This window comes from Rhinolophus hipposideros (genome assembly GCF_964194185.1).
Source record: "Rhinolophus hipposideros genome assembly, chromosome: 3".
NCBI classification, from domain to species: Eukaryota; Metazoa; Chordata; class Mammalia; order Chiroptera; family Rhinolophidae; genus Rhinolophus; species Rhinolophus hipposideros.
Window position 1 is genome coordinate 92164049 of NC_138049.1, and position 23827 is coordinate 92187875.

General features: G+C 37.0%; 1 protein-coding gene across 2 annotated transcripts in view; it reads left to right on the plus strand.

Annotated features, from left to right (window-relative positions):
* The window catches only part of PTCHD4 (patched domain containing 4), a gene marked incomplete at its 5' end in the record, with an annotated part of 184294 nt that overhangs the window by 45489 nt on the left and 114978 nt on the right, over nucleotides 1–23827 (plus strand). For both annotated transcript variants that reach the window (XM_081044407.1, XM_081044406.1), the window contains one exon: nucleotides 9864–10344. In XM_081044407.1, coding sequence (XP_080900533.1) covers nucleotides 9864–10344 — 481 coding nt within the window. The remainder of the gene's footprint in view (nucleotides 1–9863; nucleotides 10345–23827) is intronic.

Here is a 23827-nt window from a genome sequence, read left to right on the forward strand (position 1 = left end):
TGGATAATTGTTGCTCATGCTTTGGGTCTCAGCTAAGATGTTACCATCTTTGGAAATCCTTCTTAGTCCCTGCGAGGCTGTTTGATTCCTTTTTAGTTCTCCCTTAACATCTTGTGTTAACCAGTACCATAGTGTTTATATAATTTTTTTTAAAAAATGCCTGCCTGCCTACTTATCTTCCCCCACCCTCCCACTCTACCCAGAGCCATAGGCTCTTTGAAGATAAGAACTGTAGCTTCTGAATAAAGTTCACCACTCTATCTTTAATAGCTGGTTGACACAAAGACACTGAGCATGTGCTCACTGAATATTTCTTGTGTGAATGAATGACTGCTCTTCTTGCCTATTCCCACCTGTGTTTCAGGTCCTAGGGCACCCCACGAATTCACCACACTAGTGCCCCATGTAGGTACCTGCAGTACCTAGGCTTTTGATCTGCCCTAACTTTCCCATGTCTGTCAAGATGTTCTGAGCTCTATTCTGAGATTTGCCTCTGTAAGTTGTCAGTCTGATCTATTTTTCCACTCAGAGGGGCTATTGGCCCTGGTGTCACACTCCTTGTATAGCATGTGGTTATAAATTAGTTTTTACTGGAGAGAATTTCTTAACCCAAAAGAAAGGTTATACTGGGAGAACTTTTAATCCCTCTCCCAAAGGGGGCAGGCTACTTAGGGCCTTTCTGCATTCCTCAAATGCTCCCAGGAGGGGGCTGTGTGGTCTTCCTTTGTGTAGAACAGCCTCAGAGATAAATGTCCTTTGATAAGGAATACTTGCGCATGAGTGGTCATTGTGATCCTTTTGTAAGAAAACTCACACAAAACAGTAATCTTGCTTCTTATGGAAATCTTTGGTATTGGATCACAAATACAACTTACAGAGAAACAAAAATGTCATTGTTATATGGCGTACATTTAATGTAGATGTCAACTCGACCTCCACATGTTGTTGATAAATTTGTGTAAAGATTTTACACACATAAAGGAGAAATTGCAAATATTTATCCTATTATGTAATAAGCAAGCCAATACAGTGGAGAGGATACTCATGAAATAGAGATCTGAATATAAAATGAATTTTACTGTCTAGGAAATAAATTAATTCATCCGGGCTACTGAGAGATGATTTACATAGGCAAAATAGGGAAAATTCTTGATTTTTTTCCAGAGAATTTTGAGCAGAATTCTCTCTGGAAATTATTCACAGAAAGAAGAGGAAAAGCTACTGCATCCAGATGAAAAAAAAAAGATAAAAAGCTTCTTGTTTCTATGGAAATGAACATGGGTCATCTGCATTTCTCCTTCTTATTGCTTCCCCCCCTAACCTCCCACACCCCCTCCCACCACGTTATGGCAAACTCTAGCTCATTTTGTAGTGGCTAATGACTTTACCACAGATGCATCGTTAAATACAGAGCTAAGAAAACCTTTTGAGATAATATAAGCTAAAATTTATATGTCGGAATGAAGGAGTCAGAATTCAGAGAAATCAAGCACTATGTCCTCTGTCGCTGTGCTGTATGCGTACAGTAGCAGAACTGGAACTTGCAGCCAGGTGTCTGGCTCTTGTGCCTTGTTAACAGACATTTGCTGAGAAATGTGAAATAAGCTCAGATGGCTAAGTGAAGAAAGAGTATCATTCATATAGTTACTTTATCACATACTCGTATTAATAAGAATCATATCCAATACTTTCCGAGCACTACTCTAAATATTTTGTGTATTAGCACACTTGATCCTCACGATGCCTTCTGATTTTTTCTTTAACCAATAATAAAACTGATGTCCAGAGCTTAAGAGACTTGCACAGCTTGTCAGTGTTGATGCTGGGACTCTAAATGAGACAATTGAACTCTTGAGTCTGTGTACATGCTGCTACGTTGGACTTCCTGTCATCCAAGTCTATCCATAAATTATGCAGACATCTGTGCAGCAGTGTTAAGAGTATGAGCACTGGAATCAGAAACAAGAATCAAGTGATCAGCTGTGCCACTTAGGAGCTATATAACTTGGCCTGTTGGGGAGGAAAATTACCCCCTTCCCTTCATGGTTCTTATAGCTGGTTTAATAATTAAAATGACATAAGGCCGGTTAACAGGAGAAAATCAAATTTAATATAGACACACAAGGAGTTCACATAAGCATGAAGAATTCCAAAGGCAATAAGGCAGTAAGTCCTCACTTAACAGGTTCCTAGAAACGGCAACTTTAAGTGAAATGACCTAACAAAACCAATTTTACCATAGGCTAATTGATATAAGCAAGATTTAAGTTCCTATGGCATATTTCTGGTCACAAAAACATCACCAATCTTCTAAATAAAGACCCAAAATACTTCTAATATTAATCATTGACTTAAATGTGAGCTCTATACACATTTAAGAAAAATTAATAAAAATATGTAAACTAATGATTTTCCAACCCAGTTCAGGATGTCAGGTGACTAGAGCTTCTCCAGGCAGCTCAAGACTCCAGGCGGGTACCCACTCTGGACAGGACGCCCTTCCATCACAGGGCCATTCACACCCACACTTACTCAGACTGGAACCATGTAGACAATTGCACATCTTTGGAATGTGGGAGGAAACTGGATTCCCCAGAGAAAACCCAACCAGGTTTAGGGAGAACATGCAAACTCCACAGACAGTGGTCCCAGCCAGGAATCAATGTTTGTTTCTCACCAATATTATAAGGAAACATTATTCGAGGACCTGCTGTGTGTGTATATCTATCGATGATAGATGATAAATAGATAGATGGATGATAGAAAGATAGATAGATAGAAAGATGATAGATAGATAGAAAGATGATAGATAGATAGATAGATAGATAGATAGATAGATAGATAGATAGATAGATAGATAGACGTCCTTTTACCTGGACTAAGGTAAAGGACATAGGGGTCTGGGACTTCAAAAAGGAATAAGGCAATTCACAGGGAGATGAAAGAGTTAATGTTTAGTAAACATGTTTGCTGGATCATCTAGAGACAATGTAAGACAGAGAGAACTTGGATGAAGGGCCTTGCTAGGTTCCTCCCAGTCTACCACACACAGATGAGATTAAACTACAGGTGTCTATGGTGCTAGTTCCTTCCCAGAACAGCCCTTCTAAAATTCTTTTAGGCAGTTAGGGGGAAGGTCAAAGATTCTTCCTGAGACTTCTGGGTCTTAAAAATAACCAGCTTAAAATAACATCCCTAAGAGGCATAATCGGGGTGGCAAACTCTGCTCCCCTTCAGCCTTTATGTCCTCATTGGTGATTAGAGGTTACTCCAGTAGAGCACTTCCTGACAAAATGACTGGAACAGTTAACCTAGGATAATGCAAATAAAGTTCTTAAATCTTGGAACCACGTCTGCCACATATGGTAAAAATTTCCAACTCAGTCTCAGCTAATTTATATGCTGGAGTGCTTTGTTAAACTTATTTCATACTCTGGTTGGCTAAACTTCTTATAGCATTTCAACAACACAGAAACCTTATTTTTTTCCCTTCCTTTTTGAAAAAATAAAAATAAAAAATTCATGACTGCACTCTCCTAGTAGCTTAGTACTATGCATAAGAAATTTAATTTATTCTTTATTAGGACATTTTAATGCTTTAAAAGACTTAATTTGAAACTGACTTTTGATTTTCCTTTTAACTAAATATCTTGTCGGAACTTGCTTTCTCAATATTTGCTTGTTTCTACTAAACATGAAGCTCTGGAGAGGAAATGCAAGATAGTTGATGATTTTATTTACACACGGTTTGTGTGTATACTTGATACTTAGAATAAAACAGATTAATTTAGGAAATAAGTATGAGGGAATGTCTTGTTTAAACAAACAAAAAACAAAACAAAGACAAAAAAAACACCTTACCATTCCTTCAGAAATGTCACTATCTATCATACATAGGAAGATATTCTTTTCAATACTAAAAGACAACTGACCATCTAAAAGTTTCCATTGTCCTCGCAGGACAATGATATCTGAAATCAGATCAAAAATCAATGAAATCTGAATTACAATTGTCTTGGATAGGAGCTGTGTTTCCTAATGACATTAGATACTTTCTGTGACTACATGATGTTTTCTGTGCATGCAGTCACAGAAAGTATCCAATGTCAACTGAGCACATTTATTAAGCAGTGTCGACTGGACAAATAATTTTCCAGGTAGTCCACCAAAAGAGTGGGGTTTTTTGTTTTAATATTTTTTTAATTTATTGGGGTGACAATTGTTAGTAAATTTACATAGATTTCAGGTGTACAATTCTGTATTACATCATCTATAAATCCCATTGTGTGTTCACCACCCAGCGTCAGTTCTCCTTCCATCACCATATATTTGAAAAGAGTGTTTTATTCAGAAAAAGAAAAAGAAAGAAAACCACCAAGGAGTGTGTGAGTGCATACTTCCTGGCCGGTGTTCCAACTAGCCACCCACGTGCAAAAAGAAGAAGCACCTTCCCAAGATGGCCTCACTACCATGTTTCCCCAAAATAAGACCTAACCAGAAAATAAGCCCTAGCATGAGTTTTCAGGATGACATCCCCTGAACATAAGCCATAATGTAACTTTTGGTGCAAAATTTAATATAAGACCCAGTCTTATTTTCGAGAAAACATGGTACAAACAAGAATCCCTCACCCGGAAGTTACCACAAAGTTTAACAGGAAATCAGTACTAGAGAGTTAACAAGGGACCCAGCTCCACCCATAGTCCTCCCAGCTCTATGGTTAATCATTTTAGGATGCCAATTCACTTTTATCAGCAGATATGACATTTACTCCCCTATAATTTCAAAGCATCATCAAGTAAATTTTTTCTGCACAATTTTTCATGACATTAATGTTTCCTTCTTCTAGTATCTTTTAAAGAATTGATTATTTGATCTTATCTCTGAGTTCAATTTCCTTTTGGACTCTAGAGGTGTGGTTTGGGTGGGAGTAACTTTAAGAGCTACAAAGCAGTAACTGTAAACTAAATAAGACCTGATGAACCCAAGATTTTTTTTTTTTTTACCCTGGCATTATTGCTCCTGGGGAGATAATGTGATGAGATGCTTCATGGCTGTGAGATACCATTATGACCTATAATTCTATTCACTCACCTTGAGACAATTTACCTACCAAAGACTGACTCAGCTGACATTTTTTAATGCTGCATCAAAAACCAGAAACATTGCATGGACTTCTTAACTGAGATCTGCAGAATCACCCCTACTCCCTAAATCATGATTGAAAGTGAGTGCTTCAAAAGTAAATCGCGTTATTCCTCTGCTTAAAACTCACCAGTGGTTTCCTGTTGCAGGACAAATAATTCCAACTCCTTAATAAGGCTTTCATGGCACTTTGAGAAGAGGCCCTGCTTTCTTCTCTAGCCTCAATTCCCATCTCTTCCTTCAGTTCCCTAGAACATCTTGTGTTGTTCTTAACCTCAGCTATAGTGCATACAAATCCTTTTTCTAGGTACTCACTAAGTTCCCCTATCCATTGACTAGCTTATTGCACATGTTTGGTGTGCAATGGAAATAGAAAAGGAAATGTATTTGGGGGAAATGTTACACTAGACTAAGCAGATTGAAAGAAAAGATGAGTTTATTTTCTTTTGTACCATCCTCTAATTTCTATGTACAACTCTCTTCATTTGAAATCTTACTGTCTTCAGATACTTTGAGCTGTCTCTTATATTTCCTTTTCTTAGCAAAGTAGTCTCTAAAAAATTATATATGATTAGTTATATATACCTCACAGTGAACTCACTGAGTTAAATACTATGAAGTGTTTATTATGTATCAGGCTTTGTTCTAGATGCATGGAAATTATCAGTGAGCAAGATAAGGAAAAATGCCAGTTCTCGATGAGCACACATTCTAGTGGAGGAGACAGAAAAGGAACTATTAAATGATTACATAAAAATCACTTTGCATAGAAATCATTAAAAGAAGAAGATAAAATCCGGAGTGTTTGTGGACAAAGAGGTGTCTAGTTTAGACCATGTGATCCAAAAGCTCTCTTTTAAGCTAAGATCTCCCTGAGGACGTATCCCTGGCCATAAGAAGAATGGGGAAAGCATTCCAGGCAGAGGGGATGGCAGGTGCAAAGGCCATGAGGTAAAAACTAACTTGGTGTTTTCAAGGAGTAGGAAGAAAGGCCAGGGAAAAAAGCTGGAGCACAGATCATGTGGGAAAAATAGTAAGAGACAAGGTCTGAGGGCTCAACCAGCAATGGAGCATGCAGGCCCTTGTAGGCCTGGTAAAGTGTTCTTTCTTTATTCCCAGTGCGAGTGGAAGCCAGCAGAAGGTTTTAAATGCAGAAACGGTGTAATCTCATTTCAAATTGAGCAAATATGTCTGGCTTTAATAGGGAGACCATATTGAGGAAGAGCTAAAGTGGACATAAGGATATGAGTTAGGGAATTCAATTCATCTCATGTTAATGACGACAGTTCAGTACAGTGAAACATTGAAATAGGAGAGCATTGAAAGTAATATGTTACCATCTTGTCATATTTTTATTTTAAGATTTATCTTCATTGAGGCATTAAAGTGATTTTTGCATTTAAAGGAATATCAGAATTTGTGTAGGAGGTTTCATTGGGAAAGTAGGAAATTAAATTTACATATGTGTTAAATGGGAGACAATTGGTTTAGTAGAGAGGAAAATGTTGGAAAAGGGGGGTCCACATGTGAAATAGTTATAATGATAAGGAGCATTTAGTGGGGAGTGGAAGCCAATGTGGCTTCCCTGAAATCACCCCCATAGGATTCTAGAGGGTACTGGATTTGGAATCAGAAAAACTGAGTTGGAACTCTGGGTTCATCCCTTTGACTGGAAGGTTTGTCGTCTCTGAGTCTTTAAGTTTGCTCATCTATTAAACAAAATAGTTCTACCCTGTGATTGGTAAAATTGTATCCAGATGTAAAAATAATAAATTTATGGCTCTATTAGTTATAATTATATCATTCTGACATTTAGATCTCTTCGGAGTGACTTCATAGATGATATTTTCATAGAATAATAGAGCTGAAAACTGTCTTCTATATCACATAAACATTTACTCATATACTCATATCTGTTCATTTTATAGATGAGAAAACAAAAACCTAGAAGGGGAAATGAACCAGACAAGAGTTTCTTAGTATGAGAGGCACACAGGAACCCAGGTCACATGACTCCTGGTTAAGTACTCTCTCCATTAATCCCATCTTTTTACAAGTCCAGAGGATAATTACAATATGTTATATTCTTTCTCTGTCTCTGACATAGAAACATCTATGAATTGGCTAGTTTGGGGAACTAAAGAACCCTCTATCATCCCTTACAAAACAGTAGAATTTTCCCCTTACAGATAAAGTACAAAAGGACTGTACTGACGAGAATTACTGAGCCAATGGCTTGTCTCAAACGTGGACCATTCAATAGAGTTTTCGATTCAAGGACATCCAAAGACCTTGTTTATTTTCCTTTGGTTTGTGGAGTAAAACAAAACAGACAAAGAGAGAGCAACTCATTCTATTTGTTACATTGATTTGAATATAATGGAATGGAAGCACATATTTTATGAAGTCATTTTTGTAAAAAATGAAAATTAGACAACCTCAAAAGGAGGGGTGAACAGTTAGCCAAAGCCAATGAAGATCAGTTATTTAATAATCTATATTTTGCCTTCTTTAAAATTTTTACTTTTGCCCAGACATATTATCAGCACCTTCTTTGATCCTCTGTAATCTCCAAATGAGGCCTGAGGGATGCATAAATTTTTGTTCCGCTGCTAAAGATCCCTGAGAAATCTTTTTGATTATGGAAATGAGTAAAGACAGATGGAACTGCACATTCTTAAGTGAATAAATATAGGTTTTAAAATACTGTCTCTTTCAAATGATCAAAAGCACAAGTCAACATCACAGACGAGATTTCAAAGAATTCTCTAATTTTAAGGGTGGACCTAAAAATTATACCAAGCTAAAAACAAAAATAAACAAGCCTAATTGAGAAGCAATGTGTCTGGACTGGAAGAGTGGAAACCATATTCCAGAATTTCTTAGTGCCAGGACAGGATTCCCAGTCCTTCCTCAAAGATATCTACCTTTGCTCTTGCAACTCATTGGACAACCCAATGGGGTTTCATCAAGAGAGAGCCTTGGGAACCTACAGCTGGAATTTTAGTTTGATTTTTATAAGGAAAGAAGATGGCTTGGAAGTAGAAGATATACCAAGCAAAGGGAAAACAAAACAAAACAAAACCTCAAATCTAATTCTTATTTACAAATATATTGTTCATTTACAGTCTGTCAGGTTGAGTTAAATAGAAAGATTGTTTTTATTGAACATGTAGGGGAAAAAAATGGTACGTGGAGTGCCAATGAAATGTCTCGTTTTCAATTTTCGATGATCCTATGAATAGCATTTATACTCTCCATACATTTCTCGAACTTTTTTGTGTTTGCCACACACTCTCGAGTATTAGGGTTGCTTTCAGAGCCTGTTAAAAATACAAATATAAACAAGTACCTCAGATATAGGTGTGTGGACTAAACAAGTCCACAATAATTGTTACACGTGTCTCCTTGAGTATTTAAAACCTCACAGTTTTGTGAAAACAACCAGGATTATCACACTGTTTGTTGCCTTCCCGTACTACCCTTGTAGAAATAATTGTTTTCTGCTCTGACCCTACTCTTTCATATCCTCATGAGATGAATGTCTTGCCTGATCTCACAAACACATAATTTATTCATGGCATAAATTTACCTCCGTGCCTATATCTCACTCAGTACCTGCGGCACATTTTCCATGCAATCCTCCACCCTGCAAATTGCTACTGGGTTCAATATTCCATCTGACCACTGTTGCTATTAGAGTAAATAGCAGTGTGGCAAAAAGAAAATATCCAAATGGTTTAAAATTTGGCAATGGCTTTCCTTCAAAGTGTTAAGGCACACGGGTTGAGAATATTACTGCTCTAACCTGTTTAGGCAACTCTGTGTGTACCGTCTGTGTGCTTTAAAGGGGAAGGGTTGGTTCTCTTATAAATATCCTCCTCTTATGATCGTGTATACTCAACTGTATGTGAAACTCTGAGATTGAGAGGACTTTTGACAACCCCACCAGAAATCTTATCAGTCTCATTTGGGGGATTCATCCACTGTCTTCTGTGTGGAAAACGACAACCTATGACTGAGGCAAGAGTCTGGAAAGAAAATTGTAAGGAGTGAACTAGGTGCTCACATCATCTATAAAAAACATTTCAACACTATGAGATTAATTGTAAAAAACAAAAACAAACAAAAAAAATCCACCATATTTTCTTCTACTTACTCTGCGATACATACTTGTACGCCCAGAATATGAAGAATGAGTATGGATGTTTGTAATGTTTGTAGGTGTTTGTGTTTCTGTTTGTGTAGGTGTGTGTGTTAACCCTAGAAAGTTTAGCTTACAGTTATTAAATAAATAATTACTTGAACTTTTCAAATGTTGTTAACTCATGCCATTCTTCACTTTCAATCGAAACTGAATTGTAAACGTGATCCTGCATAAAGGAGTTACAGTGGATTGTTACAGAAGGGAATGCTGGGAATGAGAGTATGAATGAGATCAAAATAATATTTATGTACATTTCCTATGCATGTGGCAAGACTTGCAGAGCTTCATAATACTCTTTGCATCTTTTCTAATCCTAATCATCTTGCATGGTATCCCTTGTGACTCTAAAAGGTGGAACATAAAATCCTAACATGTCACTCCACCCACATCAGTTCCACAATTGCTTAAGCCTATCTCTGCTTTCCTTGTTCTCCTTCACTTAGAGTCAGAAACTGTTCTCCAGAATGTGCATCTCTCTGGTAACTGAAGTCTCCCCTTTTCTGTTTTCAAGGATGGGAGGAACAGTTTTATTGGACACCAACTGGGCGGGGTAGTGGAAGTGCCAAACAGCAAGGACCAGCGGGTCAAGTCAGCCAGAGCCATTCAAATCACCTACTACCTCCAGACCTATGGCTCGGCCACCCAGGACCTCATAGGGGAGAAGTGGGAGAATGAGTTCTGTAAGCTGATGAGGAAGCTCCAGGAGGAGCGCCAGGACCTCCAGCTCTACTCTTTAGCATCTTTTAGCCTCTGGAGAGACTTTCATAAGACCAGCATCCTGGCCAGGAGCAAGGTCCTGGTGAGCCTCGTGCTAATACTGACCACAGCCACCCTCTCCAGCTCCATGAAGGACTGTTTGCGCAGCAAGCCCTTCCTTGGCCTCATTGGGGTGCTCACCGTGTGCATCTCCATCGTCACCGCAGCAGGGATCTTCTTTGTCACCGATGGGAAGTACAACTCCACCCTGCTGGGAATCCCCTTCTTCGCCATGGGTAACTATCCATCCTTGTGGTAATTGGATTCTTTCCGGTTTGGGGCAAGGTAGTATATTTCTTGAATTCTCAGATGGATATCTGTTTTAATTTTGCCTTGGTGCCTCTGTGGGATTATGGGAAAATTTACTTGGGGTGGTGACTGTTTTACCTTCTTGGGCTTTTCAGGAAATAATGGGCTGGCCATGCCAATTTCTCATTTATGTTGGGGAGTTTAATGCTGTCGATGTATTTTAAAAGTACCCAATATGGCACTTCTCTGCTCAGCTGCTTCAAAAATTATAGGTCAGGGATTTGGGGGTACCGATTTAAGCAGACTCAAAACCTTCAAAATTCTCAAACTAAATTTTATGGCTCATATTTACGGGCAATCTCAAGTTGTTGATGATAAAGAGGGAATATCAAGGGATGAGGATTCTGAGAACCACTGGTATGTTCTAATCTCAAAGAAGTTCTTTATTAAACTTTATTAATTCATTTCAAAGTTTGTGCAGAGAATATGCTCCATTTCCCCACCTCTATATAAACTAAAACCATCCTGCTGCCACTTAAAAATGTGTCCTCTAATTTTTTCATCTCTGGTGAAAAAAAATTTATGAACATCTTCTGTCAAGATTGTCCCCTCTTGTAAATTTCCTCCCAGACATACATAAATTGTCTAGAAAGTAGTATATGAGTAGTGTGTGTGTGTGTGTGTGTGTCTGTGTGTGTGTGTGTGTGTGTGTGTGTTCTTGCAAAAGAGAAGATCAAGTCTGGAAAGAAAAGTGAGTGATGGCTCAGCAACAAAACTGATGGAGCTTATCAGAAAAGAGAGGATAATGGTGATAACTGCGGTACTACAAAAGAGTTCTGTCAGATATAATACAATCCCTACATGCAGAAATTTGGAGGTGAGCTGTAATAATCGCCTCTAGGTGGTGAACTGACATGAGCAACAGCGCTTCAGCTGTGAAGTCATTGCTTTTCACTCCCCAGGTAGAAATCAGCTCTAAATGACAGTTTTATAATTAAATGAAAAGGATGCCAGAGTGTAGTAGGCCTTTTGTAGGTGGCCCTTTTTGTTTTCACCTTAACGAACATTGTTGAGAACAACACTGCAAAGTAGATTCTTATCATAGGTACTGAAATCAAATTTCTTTATCTGGAAACCTAACTTCACTGTGGCCCTGTTAAGTTAGTTCGCCTCACTAAGCCTCAGTTTCCTCTTGTATAAAATAAGGATAATAATTGTATCATCTTCAAAGAATTGTGTTTTGAATGTAATAGAACATACCTAATGCTAATAGCACATAGCAAATGCTCAATTAAGTGTCATCAAGTTTTAGTGGTTAACCTGGTGTGTTAAATGCAGTGGATTCAACGATGAATACAAAACAGCCCTTGGCTTCAGGAAATTGGAAGTCCCTCTGGATTTTGCATATCATCTTTAAATGCATGTTCGTTTTGTTAACAAAGTGTTTCTCTTTTTCCCAAAGAACTATATGAAAATTTTTTTCACCAGTGATAAAGATGAGTCTAGATTTGAACCATTTATACTTATTATGTTTTGGGGGCCTTGAAATAATATAAGATTTATAAGATTTATAAGAATCATGAATCACAAATGAGACATGAGTCATTCAAGATTGAAAAATTAGGTATCTTACAGCCTAGTAGGGCTTTTTCTAAAAGTCGTGGCAATCTAGTTAGGTAATGGAAAGATTTATCAGGAAAAGTCTATAATATATAGAATTTTATATTCCATTTAAGTAAGGAGAAAACCTGTTCTCTGGTGATGCTGAATTTTAGCATAGGCTCTACAAAATCAGATAGTGTATTTACTTCTTAAAGAAATAATAAGAACACTGAAATCCACAATGAGGGAAAAGTCCAGACCCTGCGGCACACACTTTTCTCCTCTCTCAGTGATTTTTGATCACATAAATCAGTCCTAGACCATGTGAGTGCAGACTCTAGGAAGGCTGGTGAATGGTTACTGTTCAGTATTCCTGCAATTCAAGTCCCTAAAGTATTCTAAAAGAAACTTTTCTGCTATCTGAAACATAGCGATAGACCTATAAATGTATACTTAAGATATTTGCTCTGTCAAGAGGGAGTTTGTTTTGTTATGTTTTGTTTGTTTGTAAAGTTATTATATTTTATTATAATAGTAAAGATAGTAAGATGAGAAATCGTGAAATGAAAGGAATACTCCAGAGAGCTAGGATATCTGGGTTTTTATCCCAACTTTTCCACTAACTTCATATGCTTTATTAGGCAAGTCTTTTTGTCCTTTTGTCTGAGTTCTTCATATATTAAATGAAAGATTTGGACTCTTCAGTCTTAAATTTCAAAGATCCTACAATATTATTCTTTTCGTTCTTCAATTGAACTTAGAATTTGATGATTCCTTTATAAAAAAACTTAAGGTTCGTATTATCCTCAAACCTATAATCTTCATTCTCCTTTGTTGACTTCTAGTGTGTGTGTGTGTGTGTGTGTGTGTGTGTGTGTGTGTGTGTGCGCCCGCACAGAGCCTCAGACACAAAAAGCTGTGAGATACAGAAAGCACATCTTGATGGAGGTGGTGAGGTGCGAGTGATAATTGAGCATCAGTAAGTTGAGTTTGGCAGATACATATCTCCCGGTACACACAGCGTTGGTTAAAACTAGTCTTGACGAATTGCAGTTTACATAGTATCAAAGCTACATTACCCAAAGTCAGTTGTGTGTAAAGGAAAGAGGCCCAATTCCTTTTGTCAACCTCTATTTCTATTCCTATCTTCCTACAAGGATTTCTCTGAGGTAGCGAGTATTCACTCTATTATACTCCAAGATTCAATCCACCCATCCTCATTAGAACTCATCCCTGAAGCCAGGTATATTGCTTATGGCATTCTGATCTCCAGTCATCTTATTTCTCACCACCTAACTTCCTTTCGTACTGCATCTGCTGGTTCTTTCTTATGACTGTTCATCCACTGCATATCCCCACTGTCATTTCAGAGGCAGATATACCATACCTCTATATCCTGCATTTTTTTAAGCCTTTGTCATTTTGTAAACTTTGTCCTGGTGTCCCTATAAGTAAACTTATGTCTGTCAAATTGTATATTACAGACTTAGCTATAGAAAAGAAAATGTTTACAGGCACATGTATTTTCTCTAGAAGAGATATCAGAAAAAGAAATTCAGACTTACAATTTTTTAAAACCATCTAAAATATCCCCAAATGTCCCCAAAATGTCCTCCAAGCCTATTGTCCTTTCTGTACACAAGCACAAACCAATGAGAATGCCACTAATTTAATTTATAATCCATTGTCAGCCTTTTTTCTTTTCTTTCTTTCTCTTTGTTTTTTCTTCCTTTCTTTCTTTCTCTTCATTTTTCTTTCTTCCTTTCTTTCATTCTTTCTTTCTTTTTGTTTTCCTTCCTTCCTCCCTTCCTTCCTTCTTTCCTTCCTTCCTTCTTTTCTTCCTTCCTTCCCTTCCCCCCTCCCTCCTTTCTTTCTTTCATCCTTTTTTTTAAAAAACTCGTTTACTTTATGTGGCTGTGTGTCCTCTTTCTGGAAGAAGAAATATGAGCTAATATCACCCACAGGTGCCAAGCTGGCTCCTGCTGTATCTTGTTGATATTTGGTGAATTGCTGCTTTAGTAGCTTTGACTCACTATTATTTTTGCTGTTCATCCTGAGTTTATTTTCTGTTCCAGAAGTCTTACTTTAGTCAGCTTGATGCCACTGAACACATGCAGACAACTTGGTTTTCTTTACATGAACCCAGAGTTTCCAGATGTGAGACTTTAATTCATTATCTAAAACTTAGCTTCACATTAATTTTTTTTATTAATTTATTCAGATAGTTCTTGAGCACCTACTATGTTCCAGGTACTTTGGGTACTGAAGTCAAAGGTATTGAACAGAGCTGATCAAATTGTTACCTGCTTGGATCTCACATTCTAGGCCTGCAAAAACGAGTCATCAGACAACAAGCAAATAAATAGAAACTATGTTGTATTGTTCATTGGTGATATAAAATATAAAATATAAGCAAGATAACAGATAAATAGCAGAGGTGGTCAGAGAAAAGCTTTTCTAAAAAATGAAAAATGAAGCAGAGAGCTAAATGAAGTGAAGAAGGAACCACATGGCAACCTGAGAAAAGAGTGTCCCACGCAAAGAGAATTATCCATGCAAAGGCTCTGGGACGGACCTTGCATGGTGAAGTTAAGGAAGAGCAAGAAAGAGTGTTGTTGGAGCCGAATTGGCAACTATCTTAGTGTTATGAGTTAGGGTTAAGGAGGTATTATAGGGCCGGGACCTGTAGGGTACTGAGAACTTAATACTTTAGATGGAAAGCTTTCTGAAGTATTTTGAGACAGGAGAATGTGATCTGATTTACATTTTAAAACATGTTTATACCTATTTGTAGCATCTTCGACTACAGTATGGAAATTGTCTGCAATAGAAGAAAAATGGTTATAGGGAGACTATGTAAATCATTACGAAAAATAATGGTGGTTTGAAATGCCATGGGAGTAGTGATAGTGGTAAAAAGGGATTAAACTCAGTATATGTGTATATATATATATATATATATATATATATATATATATACACACACACATATATGTATATATATACATATGTATGTATATATATACATATATATTTGAAAATAGAATTGACAGGATTTGCTGAAGGACTGGCTATGGTATGTGAGACAAAGAAGAGTCAAGTATGACCCCAAGCTTTGCGAGTTGAATAACTAATAGAAAGCAGTTGCCACTTATTGCCATAGAGATATTGTGGAAGGAATAAGTTATGGGGGAAAAAATATATCAAGAATTTAGTTTAGAGACACTTATTAAGCATCCAAGTGGGAAAATGTGAGGTTAGCTATATGAGACAGTATTTATATCAGGTTCAGAAGTAAACTCTATAAGTTGGAGCTGAAAATACAAAATTTGGATTCATCATGGCATACGTAATAATGAAAGAAATGGAATCTGATAAGATCAACTAGAAAGATAAGTACAAATACAAAATAGAAAAACTCTGAAATCTGAGACTGGGACCATTCCAATGCTTAGAGTTTGGGAAGATGAGGATGACTCAGAAAATGACACTAAGAATAATCAGGCAGTGAAATAGCAGGAAACCAAAAGAGAATATTGTCCCAGTAGTCAAGTAAAGAAAGTGTTTCATGAAGGAGCAAAGGATCAATTGTTCCAGAAGCTGCTAAGATACTATGTCCAATGAGAAGTGAGAAATGTCATTTTATTTAGCAATTTGAAGGTCATTGGTGACTTTGACAAGATCTGCTTTGGAGGAGTGATGAGGGTAATTTAAAGAGGTTCAGTGGAGCTTGGAGGATCAGAAATAAAGACAGTGAGTAAAGATCATTTTTTTCTGGAGTTCTGCAATAAAGGGAAATAACAATGATTATATGGTGTTGGGAATGTGCAGTAAAGAAAGAAAGCTTCAAAATAAAGCAGAGAGAGAAGGAAATTGCAGAAGCAATATCACTGAGAAGGAGAAATAGAACTGGATTCAGAGCTTCAAGTAGAGTCATTGACTTTATTTGAGAACATAAACGGCTCATCTACAGTTAAGAAAAGGGAAGACAAAATATATGGACAGATCCAGTTAGATTGGTACATGTGGGGGTGGGAGCATGTGGAAATTCTTTTCTGTGGCTTCAACTTTGTCAGTATAATGTGAAGCAAGTCATCAGCTGAGAATAAATTTGAGAAAGGAGGTGTTGAGAAGAAAGTGAAGGGAGTTTTGAAAGAGTCACTTTGGAAAATTGAAGAATGAATGAAAGCAGAAAATTTAGGAAAATAACTAGGGAGCAATAAGGGTCCACTTGACATGTATGTCCATAAATTTAAAAAAAAAGAAATAAGTCAGCATGGTTGCTGAGTCCCATCCCTTCCCTGCCCAGCCATTTAGTGTAGCAGCTTGAGGGAGGAGTTGAGTAGGCACTGAGATGAATTAAAAAACAAAAAAAATCCCATCTAAAGAATAAGGGTTTATAGTGTATGTTAAGTGACTGTAATGATATGTAAGTGACCATGAAAATTACACTAGTTAAGGTCAGCTAGACTATGTTACACTAACAAATAATGCCTTAAATTTACTTAGCTTAACATGACAAAGATTTATTTATTATTCATATTGTAGTTTGATGTGGGCCACGAAGTTCTCTTTGGCAACTCTTTTCAAACAGAGTCAGGGATCCAGGATGCCTCCATCTTACAATTCTGTCTTCCCAGAGATTGTGCTCCTAGTCCAAAAGAGAAAAGAGTTAGAGAAATCACACGTACTTTTAACTGTACCCAAAGTGATACAGTTATCTCTTATCATATTCTATTGGACAAAACTGGACAGAGAGCCATAAACTAACTGCAAGGGCTTGGTAGAGCCATAAACTAACTGCAAGCAAGATTGGAGAGGAAATGCATTATTTTATAAGCATCAACTGTCTTTTTCACATAAGCCAAACAATAAAGACGAGGATTAATCTCCCATCATCATCACAGTAAAAAACTGATAGTGTCAAAATATAATGATTTATTTTGTGGGGCCAGAAAATTGTTTTAAGTTGAAGTCTGTACTGGTTAACTGTTGCTGTAAAACACACATGAAACTTAGTAGTGTAAAATAACCATCTTATTATGCTTATGGATTCTGTGGGTCAGTAATTTGGAAAGGTCACAATGGGGTTAGTTCTTCCCACTCTATAACATCTAGAGCCTCAGCTGAGATGACTTAAATAGCTGAGGATAACTTGAATGTCAGAGGGATGGAATTGCTGCGACTAGATCAACCATTTGCAAGATGGCTTCTTTGTTCACGTGGCTGGTACTACATCTAGGATTTCTGAAGAATAATCTCAGTTGGGACAGTTGAACATAGCATCTACATGTGGTTTCTTCAGCATGGTATTTTCTGGGTAGTCAGACTTATTACATGGCGTCACCAAGGAAAGTGTTTTCCAATGCTTTAAATACCGTGTTTCCCCCAAAATAAGACCTAGCCTGACCATCAGCTCTAATGCGTCTTTTGGAGCAAAAATTAATATAAGACCGGGTCATGTATAATATAGTATAATATATAATATAATATAATATAATATAATATAATATAATATAATATAATATATATAATTAATATAATATAACATAATACCGGACCTTATATTAATTTTTGCTCCAAAAGATGCAGTAGAGCTGATGGTCCGGCTAGGTCTTATTATCGGGGAAACATGGTAGTAGTTGGGCATTGAGTGACTAGGGCAGTTACTCAATAAATATATGTGGAATTAATGAATGAATTGTCTCTTAGTGTTTCTCAAATGGGTTATGATCTATTAGCATCATTAAATCGATTTAATGTATTATGATACACATATTTCACAGAAGGAGAAGAGAATAAAAAGGAATAGGAAATATTAGAAGGTGTTATACATAGAGAAGTATTATTGTGTCATACTCTTTGTTTCAATTCAATATGTATGTGTATAACAGATCATGATGTAAGATGTATTTCCTAATGTGGGCCACAGTCAAAATTTTTAGAAAAAGCACTCTGTAGAATCTTCTTTGAACTAATGTCCTAAGCGGATCATGCTGATAGATGGGGATGTTTTTCTTTTTGTTTTGTTTTGTTGGTTTTTTGGGTTTTTTTTTAATTAATTAAATTTATTGGGGTGACAATTGTTAGTAAATTTACATAGATTTCAGGTGTACAATTCTGTATTACATCATCTATAAATCCCATTGTGTGTTCACCACCAAGAGTCAGTTCTCCTTCCATCACCATATATTTGATCCCCCTTACCCTCATCTCCCACCCCCCACCCCCTTACCCTCTGGTAACCACTAAATTACTGTCTGTGTCTATGAGTTTTTGTTTCTCATTTGTTTGTCTTGTTCTTTTGTTGTTTTTGGTTTATATACCACATATCAGTGAAATCATAGGGTTCTCTGCTTTTTCTGTCTGACTTATTTCACTTAAGGAAAGATGATATAGGAACATTTGTGACAACATGGATGGATCTTGAGAGTATAATGCTAAGATGGGGATGTTTTGATGGGAATAACTCATCAGAAACATAGGTAGCTGCTCCTCTTGGTTCTGCTAGAGATAGTATCTGAATTTAGGAAAGGGCAGGGTTGCCAGGGATATAAGATGTTATTTTTTGGGCACTTTCATTTTCCCAGACAGGAACCAGCACTGTGCTTAGCAAATCCTGGGCCCTTTAAGACTTGATGGTTGGCTAAAGGTTTTTAATGATTATGTTATGGTATTGGAAATGTTTCTCAATAAGTTGCTTTTGCCACAGGGCCTGTTTTACTTGGGGTCATTAAACCGATCAAAAGCCTTCCCCAAAAAAACCCATTGCTGGAAGAGAAAGGGCATTATTATGGCAATGTTCAAGTGGAGTTTCTCAGCTACATTAATTGCAGCCACTCTAATTTTGGTGATAATAGTCATTTCCTTTAAGAAAAGGTCCAATGATGTGAGAATCTATATGCGTAGAGGCTTGGAGTTAGAAGACTTGGAGTCCTGTCCAGTCCCTTCCTCTTATCGGCTATGTGACGTCTTCTGTCTTGGTCTCCCATGTGTTTTCTTTCATAAGATGAGGAAGTTGGACTGATTGTTCTTTGACATCTCTTACACATTTACTCTTTATTTAGTGAATCATTTATTTGACAGTTAGGCTATATGTCACGTCATAGAGATTTTTGTCTCATTGGGGACTGGAACTGGGTTTATTTGGCATCTTTTCCTTTGTCTAGTCCAAGATGTGCATAGTAGGCATTTTGCAAACGTTGACTTATTAATGGTTTTGTGACTGTTAAAGTTCTCAGAGCAAGAAAAATCTAAACTTTTGGTTGTTTGTAACTTGAGTATATTAATGTCCTTATTTTTTATATGTTATTCTTTAGTCTTAATTTCCTTATATTGATCTTGTCTTCTATTGTAGATATGAAATGGACCTCCTGTGACAGACATTTTTAATTAGTCAAGATATTGTCTTACTTACTGGTCTTTGTAGACTTTGAAGGAGGTGGGAAGGGAACAGATCTTGGCATAACAAGTAAGAAGTTAAATTTTATGCCAAGCATTTGAAGTAGCATTGACAAGTATGTACTTTTTATTGTATAACACTGTCCAATATCAGTAGTTATTATATCCTGACTCCTTAAGATTCCTCCTTAGAAATCCACCTCCATCTATTGCACTTTTTACTGCTAACGGGCTTCCTCCAGTGGTAGTTGGAATTTAGGAATGAGCAAGAGAACTGTTACGTAACACAATTTTACTCAGGGTGAGAAGCATGGGGACCCATTTTGGTGATCTTTTTTATCTCAACAGTAGCTGATATGCTAGTTTAGACTTCTAAAATGGAATGATTTATATATAAGCCGTATGTTGCCTAACATGTTCTGCCCTTGCTTTTTACCTCTTGAATCACATTGTGAATCAGGCTTGAATATTTAAGCAGACAGGGAAATGAGAGAGACATCAATTTATTCAGCACATGGTAGAACTATGAATATGTCAGGTACTGCCACTTCTCCAGCGTGGACACCTCAGCCTTCCTCAAATACATGCCTATCACAAGCAACCTTAACTAACCTCATTAATTGGAGTTGATTTGACTATCATGTCAGAAGATTCCAAGAAAAAATATCACTGATGCAGGAAAGCTGCCGTGGCCAACCAGAATGGAATTTTCTGCAGTACTCCATCTAGGCAAATGCTATAATTCAAATTCTTGAAAATTGAAAGCCTGAAAAGCATAAAAGCTTAGGCCATTGTTTTTTTGAGGGAAAACAAAGTCCCACCCAGATGAAAATCACTTAAAAACTGGAGACTTACTTCTTAGATTCAATTATTTTCAAGCCAATATTTTTATACCCAGACATCTAACAAAAAAAAAAAAAAGAGAGAGAGAAAAATGAGATAAATCCTATGTTGATTTGAGGGTCAGGGAAGTCAGCCTTATGCTTTCAAGAATTGAAGAATTCCTGTGCACAAATTGCCACCTGCCTTCCTGGAATACTGTGGTTTATATTCTATGTACCAAATATCTATATGTCATTGTTGATTTCTTTTGTATGATTGAGCAGCACCTTCATCCAGACCAAGGCAAATCTCTATTACTCAAACATTGGCTTGTAGATGTTACTATGTACCCTTAGAGAAGGTATAACCCTGAGTTTGAGCTCAATATAAAGAAGATGCTCTAATTTTTTCCTATGGGTTCCCCACATTGACTTGGCCTAAAAGGGAATAAGAATTTATCTAGGTCAGTAATATTTCCAGTGATTGTTTCTATTTTAAGTTGAACATCCTAAACTAAATATTACATTTATCTTATATTTACAAATAATATAAATCAGTAAAGTATTTTTTAAGAATATTACTAATAGTGTTTGAGATAATAAAAAGCAGGAGTATGACCATAACAGTCAATGATATAAACCACATAATGAAAGAAAGGAGATAATTTTACCAGAAAGACCTGGGTATAAGATTAAATTAACTACTTCTTAACCAAAAAAAGAAAAAAAAAAAAAAGAAAGGAAAAGAAAAGAAAAGAAAAAAGGGGGAAGAGGGGAAGAAACAGGTTAAATGGCTCGTTTCATTGAATAAAAACCAATCAAGATCACACACACAAAAAAGAGAGACTGATGCAAGGTACGTACTTGTAGCTTTTTAGATGAAACTGATGAACATAATGAGAACTCATCATAATACTTAAAAGTAAGTTGAATTCACTTTCTGATTCTATCACCATCCCCTTCCTTTCCTCCGTCATGGTTAAGTGCCAAGGCAACTTTATATATTTAACTGTGTTGGCATAATGTTTCATTACTAATAAGTGATCAATAATGGTTTCTTGAATAAAATGACATAATTTTACTAGTTCACAATAAGGATAAAGCTTAATTTTTTAGAAATGGATATAAATCTATATGTGAAATTACATGTTTTAAAAAACCTTTTAGAACAATGGCTTTTATACAAAGTTGTTGGAAGTGATTATGTAATGAGGGGATTTGGGATTTACAAATATGAGAGTTTAGTCTAAACATTAAATCTTTTCTTTGGTGCTTCATGCAAATGAAAAGTATTCCCATGGCCATTTTATCATGGAAATGGCTTCCTTATTTGCCCAGAACAGCTGTTTCTATTAAAGAAGGAAATAGTCACCAGAACTATTCTCAAGTCTGTTGCAGAGCCAAGGTCAAAACATATATTGCTTGATTTTTTTTTTTTCCTCCCAGTTTCCTTGAGTCTGTTAGCTGTTCTCAAATTGAGCCTCAGGAGCTCCTCTGGATGTGCTGGGGTACAGTGAGCCCTGAAAAGAATTAAGCCCACAGAACCCTGGCTACTTTTTCCTGCTCTGACCATGCACTTCATGTTCATATTTTTACATGACAGTTTTTATAAAGATTTAGTTTGAGGAAAAATTCCTGTGGATTAAAAAAAAATGTTTGAAAAGGCTAGTCCTCTGCCATGCTACAGTGCTTCCTTCATAATATAATGGAACGTAGATACTACATTTGAGATGAACTTAGTTTATTTTACATCCTGAATGGTTGTGCTTCATTTGACTGTTATATCCACATACTTCCTGTAGTCATTTTATTGAAGTGTTTCTAGAGGTGTGATTTCTACGTAAGACCTTAAGTTTCTCTATAGATAAATCAACCCAATCTTAAGATGCAGAAACTCTAAAGGGATAGAGGTAATGAGATTGTATGGTTGGCAAGGGAAACTGAGTGAGACTGCCAAAGGGTAGAATTTGTTGTCTTCCAGGGTTAGAATGTCAGGTCAGGAAACGTATTGTAAAGGCACAGTTGAAAAACTAGATTCTCTTAATTAAGTTGACAAAAGATAATATATTAGCCAGAAGCTCTGTTCTGGCAAGCTTTCCAAACAGTGCTTTACACATATCCCCTAACCAGGCTTCCCTCTCTCGAGATACATAAAAAAGACCAATTACTGCTCTGAAGGCTTTATGATGAGCATAAATTATAACATAGTGATGTCTGATGAATTTCCTTGTACCCCACAAAGAATGCTGCCAAAATGCCCACCCCTCTGCCTAGATTCAGTGTAATTCTTCCCTGGAAAGTTCTGTATACACAATGCAGGTGCCCACAACGCTGGACCCTACCAGTCTATGACGGCCACCTTCTTATGCGGATAAACTGCCTCTCTGACGTGAATCAACACCACTGACAATGTTAGTCAACGAACTAAGTAAACAGGGTTTCTGTTGGGACTAAGAGACATTCTTTCTCCTTTGATTATTTATTGATAAAATGAATTTAATCATCAGGGTGACCATCCTATTATGATTTCCAAGTGTTTGAGTTTCCTCCCTTTTATTCCCCACTGTGAGCTTTCTATGATATTTTTCTTTTCGGTTACGTTATTTATTCCAGTCTGTGTAACCCTTTGCCCATTCTGCTAATTCTTCTTAATCTTACTCTGAGAGATGAAAACCCTGAAGGAGTGGCACGTTGTGTGAGCGTTCCTGTATTCCGCAACCCACCCAAACACTCCTATTTACTCAGCTCAGCACCGCTGTGTTTCTATAGCAGTCTGGCCAAGGGAGACAGGTTCATCCAAGGCGACCCATGGGCTTAATCTCTACGTAGCTTCTAATTCCAATCTCTCTAACATTCTTTGCTCCTACCAAAACCAAACTGCTACATGTCCAAATACACAAGACTGTTTCATGTCTCATGATGTTCCTTTTTCTATGAATTACCTTCTATCTCTCCCATGTTCTGGTTTTCAAGGCTTAAATATCTCTTGCTCTATAATAGTTTTTTACTGACTTCCAAACCCAAGAATGACTGATTTTCTTTTTTGCTTTGACTTTGTTCTGTGCTATCTTCACTTCCATGCAGAGCTGCAAAGCATTCATTAGAAAGGATGACTTGCTGTTTTTGTATCCTCAGCAACTAATAGTGGGGCAAGCACAATACGGGAAGTATTTTAAAATCATTTGGGGGCTAACTGAATAAAGGACAGCTCTGGCATACTGGCCCACTATGCATAACTGGTCTTTGCCTTGGGTTCCTCGCACAACACTTGGGCAGATGACTCTCCGCACTCCCCATCATCACCAATGCATTTTTTTCTACTTTTCTCTTCCTGTATCTTTTCACTGGAAGATGGATTTTTATGGCCTGCATCTCCCAGACTTCCTTGTCCTCTGGCTTTGGGCTGGGCTTGGCCAATAAAGGCATAACACCAGCAGACAGTAGGGCAGAAGGAAGAAGAGGTCACGGTCCTTCTTCCCTGTTCTTTTCCTCACTATTTTAATACTATTTCTCTGGCAACAACTTCCGCCTCTGACCGGCAGCCACTCCCCCGTATCTACAGTTCTTACTGGACCCTAATAAAACTGTTTATTCCCTTTATTCCTTTATACTCCAAAGTGGTAACAGCTTCTTGCTCTTGATAGTC